Raw genomic sequence first — 4,178 nt, forward strand, 5'->3', positions numbered from 1 at the left:
CGGTGGGTTATGGGTCGGTTAAGTGTCCAACTTCGGCTCAGGTCATGATCTCGTGGCTCCTGGGTGTGAGCCCTTTGTCGGGCTCTGTGTTGACAGCTCAGAGCCTGGATCCTGTTTCAGATTCTCTCTTTCCCTCTCTCTCTGCCCCTCCCATGCTTGCTCTATCTCTCTCTCTCTCTCTGTCTCTCTCTCAAAAATAAACATTAAAAAAAAAAAAAAAAGACTGAGAGCTCTCTCTACGTTTCCACTTCGTCTGCACTGTGCCTGTGTGTGTTTGCATCAAGGGAAAAAGTTTCCTTGCATTAGTTCAGCCACGATGAAACAAAGAACATCTTTGAAGACAACACGATGTCAAAACATGGAAGGTAGGAAACAAACGCTTACAAACTAGCAACTCCCCTAAAGTAATCTGTGAACAGAAGAACAGAAGCACTAAACCAATCACAACACGAAGTTGGGATGGAGTGGTTTGTAGTTTATGGATCTTTGCTTGTGTGTTTTCCAAATACCAAAATTCATGAGTTACGTTTATGTATAAACGGGTAACAACAGCAAGACGGAGTTTGCTGTAAGTGCCCCCTCCCATGTCACACGCCCCGGAAGGTCGCAGCACGGACACTGTGCAGCTCCAGGGGTCACCTGACCTGGAAATAAGGGCGTCACAAGAACCACGCTGACCAAACCTTTATCGGAAACCACCACGTCACACTCATGCGCTCTAGGGGACTGCACGAAGAACCGTCAGCGTCGCCAAAAGAAAGAAGCACCGAGCTAACCTAAGAGAGCAGTGGGCGTAGCATGGCGGGGGGCGGGGGGGAGAGGAGAGGCGCAGGCGCCGTTGTGCCCTGGCGGTGGGCGTCCAGGGCCCGGCTGCCAGGAAGTTGCGTCAGACCTGCAGGCGACCCCCGGCCCCGGAGGCCTCGTGGTGCACCTCCGCTCTCTCCTGGGGCACCGGGGGACGCAGGGGAGCCCGTGGCCCACGCGGACACCTGGGGGCTGCAGGAGGAGCAGCAGGCGCACGGGGTCCCCGGGGCACGGGCGGGACCGCGGCCCCGAGGGCTTGGCCACCCTCTGCCTGAGGTGGTGGCTTTGCCTCCTCAGCTCGCAGACCTCTCTCTCTGCCCACAGAGCGGCCCTCCGGCTCTGCCTCTGCCGAGGGGATCCTCCTGGTCGTGGGAGGAGGTGCTTCTCCGCAATCCTCTGCGCGGGCCCTCGGCCATCTTCTCGCAGCGGTCGCCCACGTGACGGGCGACGGCCAGCCCCCTGCACGCCCCGGGAAGCTGCGTCTCCCCGTGCACGTGCTGCCCGCTTTCTCTCCAGGTGCCTTTCTCTCCAGGTGCGGGACGTGCTCTACCCGCACGTGGGGCTGGGCCGGGAGCGGCAGCTGCAGCTTCTGTGCCTCCCGAGCCAGCTGGGCGTTCTCCCCGTGCAGACTCCTCTCAGCTTGGAGCCGAGTTACTTGTCCCGTGAGCTCCGCGATCCTCCGCTTTCCCTGCATCATCTCCCCGGACGGACGGCTCTTCTTTCTCTGCTTCGGGAGAGCGCAAGGGTGCTTGGAAGTCACCACGGCCGGCGGTGAGGAGCCGAGGATGGAGGGACTGCTGACGGGTGGCCGCGGTCGTCTCAGGTCTCTGCCTCCCTGCTCCCCGCTGCTCCCGAGCCCCCCCCGCCTTCCATGGGAGGCCCAGGGAGCCCCGGCCCGGCCAGCATCTTCTGCATGTTCTGGTCCAGGGGGCGGAGTTGGCTCCAGTCTCGCCGGCGACCCGCTGGCCTCCTGGATTCCGCAGCTCCCGGCGTCCATCGTCCTCCACCTTTGCCTGCGCTCTGCGCCTGCAGCTGGCGGGTCCCTGGGCCCGCGCGGGTGGGCAAGTCCCTGCGGGTCAGGACTGTCATTGGAGCCGGCTGTTGTTTTCCTGCCAGGGGGCTCTCCACAGTCCCGTGATGCTCCTGAGACAGTACTTCGCTCCTTGCCCTGAGAAAGGGTCACAGTCTGGCTCTTCCCGCCTTCCTTAAGCAGTCGCACCACGTGCTGCACTGACGACCCGCTGGGATCTCCAGTCAAGGCAGCCAGAGCGACGGTTTGTAATGTGGGAGGGCCGGCCTCCCCCCCCCCCCCCCCACACGACCTGAAGGATTCAAGGGCTTGTGTCTCTGACCCCCTGTCTTCCAGGCCTCTCCCGGTCACTTCACCCTGGCACATCGGCTCCCAAGCAGCCCCTTTGCTCTCCTTGAACCGTGTCGACTCATCACTAGGAGCACCACCACCGCAGTGCGTTCCAGGATGTCCCGGCGAAACCTGCGACTCCCAGCACCTGAGCCACACTTTCGTACATCACCAGCAGGGCAGCCCACAGCTCTTCCAGGACCCGCTGGGGAGACACTTGGGTGGCCACCAGCTGGCCGTCCATGCCCTCAAGGGCCTCTTACCTCTGCCTCCCATCACCAGTGTCCTGTGGCCACAACTGACCACTCTGAACCCCGAGGATGGTTCTGCTGACCATCCTCTTGGCAACCAGGGCTGACCTCATCCCCCCTGTGGAGGGGGCAGCTGGGTTCTAGAAGACCCCGCTTCCTGCCTTTGCTCTGCTCACTGCACAGACAGAAATGGAGACTACTTAACACGGTGAGTGGCGGATGTGGACGTGCTGGCTGCAGCCTGGAGCTCGGGCCTCTCTCGGCCCACTTGGCCCTACAGCACTCCCGGAGGCTCACGGCAGGGCCACGCCTTTCCCCTTCTCTGCACGTGTGTGTGTGTGTGCGTCAGGCAGGGGACTTGTCCCTCGCTGAGGCTAGTTGCCCCCATTCTCAGAAGCCTGGTCCTGCTACAAAGGTCCCAGGGTCTCCCCCTCTGAGGCTCCCTCTGTCGTGGTCTTTGGTGAACGTCAGTGGGGCTGCGGCTCTGGACCGAAGGTTGTCACCAGAGCTACCAACCCAGAGCATAGATTTCCAGTTGTAACAACACACGAGACAAGGTGGAACCGGCAGGCTCTGAGAGTTTTGTGGAAGTTTGGTGCAGCCTGTTTCCCACGTTGAGTCCAAGTGTCCCAGAAGTGGTGATCCACTGTTCTGGGGGTGACACAGTGACCCACCCTCCTTCCCTACTGTGGCCCTGCCATCCTTAGTTCGTTCTTTTCCAGGTGTCCCTGGGGACAGTCTCAGCTCACGGAGTCATCTTCGGAAATGGCCCCTGTGCAGAGTCCGATCCTTCTTGCCTGAATTTGGTGCCTCTCATTTGGTTCGACGACGTCTCCCTGTCCTACCCTCTCTAAAGCAGACCCGGGCTCAGAGCCTCCTGACCCATGCCCTGGATGGAGCCGTGAGGGTCTTGACGCCAGAGCCCCGTCCGCAGAGGAAATGAGAGAAGCTCCAGCTGAGGCCATGGGGGTTTCCTGCGGGGACCCTGTGCCTGCAGAAGAGGGTCTGCCAGCTGGGGTTGAGGGGAAGAAGAGGGCAGAGCCCTGAAGTGAGAGGCATTTCTCCTTCTCTTCATCTTAAGACTTTTTCATTTAAGTTTACTCATTTATTTTGAGGGAGAGGAACATAAGCAGGGAAGGGGCAGACAGAGGGAGAGAAAGAATCTCAAGCAGGATCTGCACTGTCAGCACAGAGCCTGACATGGGTAGTAAACTCATGAACCATAAGATCATGACCTGAGCCAAAATCAAGAGTCAGACTGAGGATGCCTGCATGGTTCAATCGATTAAACCTCGGACTTTGGCTCAGGTCATTAATTTGGCAGTCCATGCATTCAAGCCCCATATCGGGCTCTGTGCTGACAGCTCAGAGCCCGGAGCCTGCTTCAGATTCTGCGTCTCCCTCTCTCTCTGTCCCTCTTCCACTCATGCACATGCACCCGCGCTCTCTCTCACTTTCTGTCTCTCAAAAATAACTAAACATTTTAAAAAAGGGTCAGACCCTTAACAGACTGAAAAGGGTCAGACCCTTAACAGACTGAGACACCTACCTGCCCCTATCATGACACTGTTCTTAACAGAAGTTTTAGGTTAAAGGGAAATTGAATGGGAAATACAGTGTTCCCACCTACCACTTTGCTTCCTCACACATTAGGACACCATCTTGTGTGAATGTTACAGTCCTTACAATTGATAGTTAAGTATTGACACATTATTATCAGCTAATGGTCATAGTGTCCAGTAAGGGTCACTGCTTGTGCTGTG

General features: G+C 58.3%; 1 protein-coding gene across 1 annotated transcript; it reads left to right on the top strand.

Annotated features, from left to right (window-relative positions):
- The first annotated feature begins 358 nt into the window (after positions 1-358).
- On the top strand, positions 359-3,829 carry LOC123381757. The gene is made up of 3 exons (XM_045043590.1): positions 359-365; positions 822-1,575; positions 2,171-3,829. Exons 1-3 carry the CDS (start codon positions 359-361, stop codon positions 2,520-2,522), a joined length of 1,113 nt encoding a protein of 370 aa, XP_044899525.1. The 3' UTR covers positions 2,523-3,829.
- The last annotated feature ends 349 nt before the right edge of the window (positions 3,830-4,178 follow it).

The sequence above is a fragment of the Felis catus genome, chromosome D4 (genome assembly GCF_018350175.1).
Source record: "Felis catus isolate Fca126 chromosome D4, F.catus_Fca126_mat1.0, whole genome shotgun sequence".
NCBI classification, from domain to species: domain Eukaryota; kingdom Metazoa; phylum Chordata; class Mammalia; order Carnivora; family Felidae; genus Felis; species Felis catus.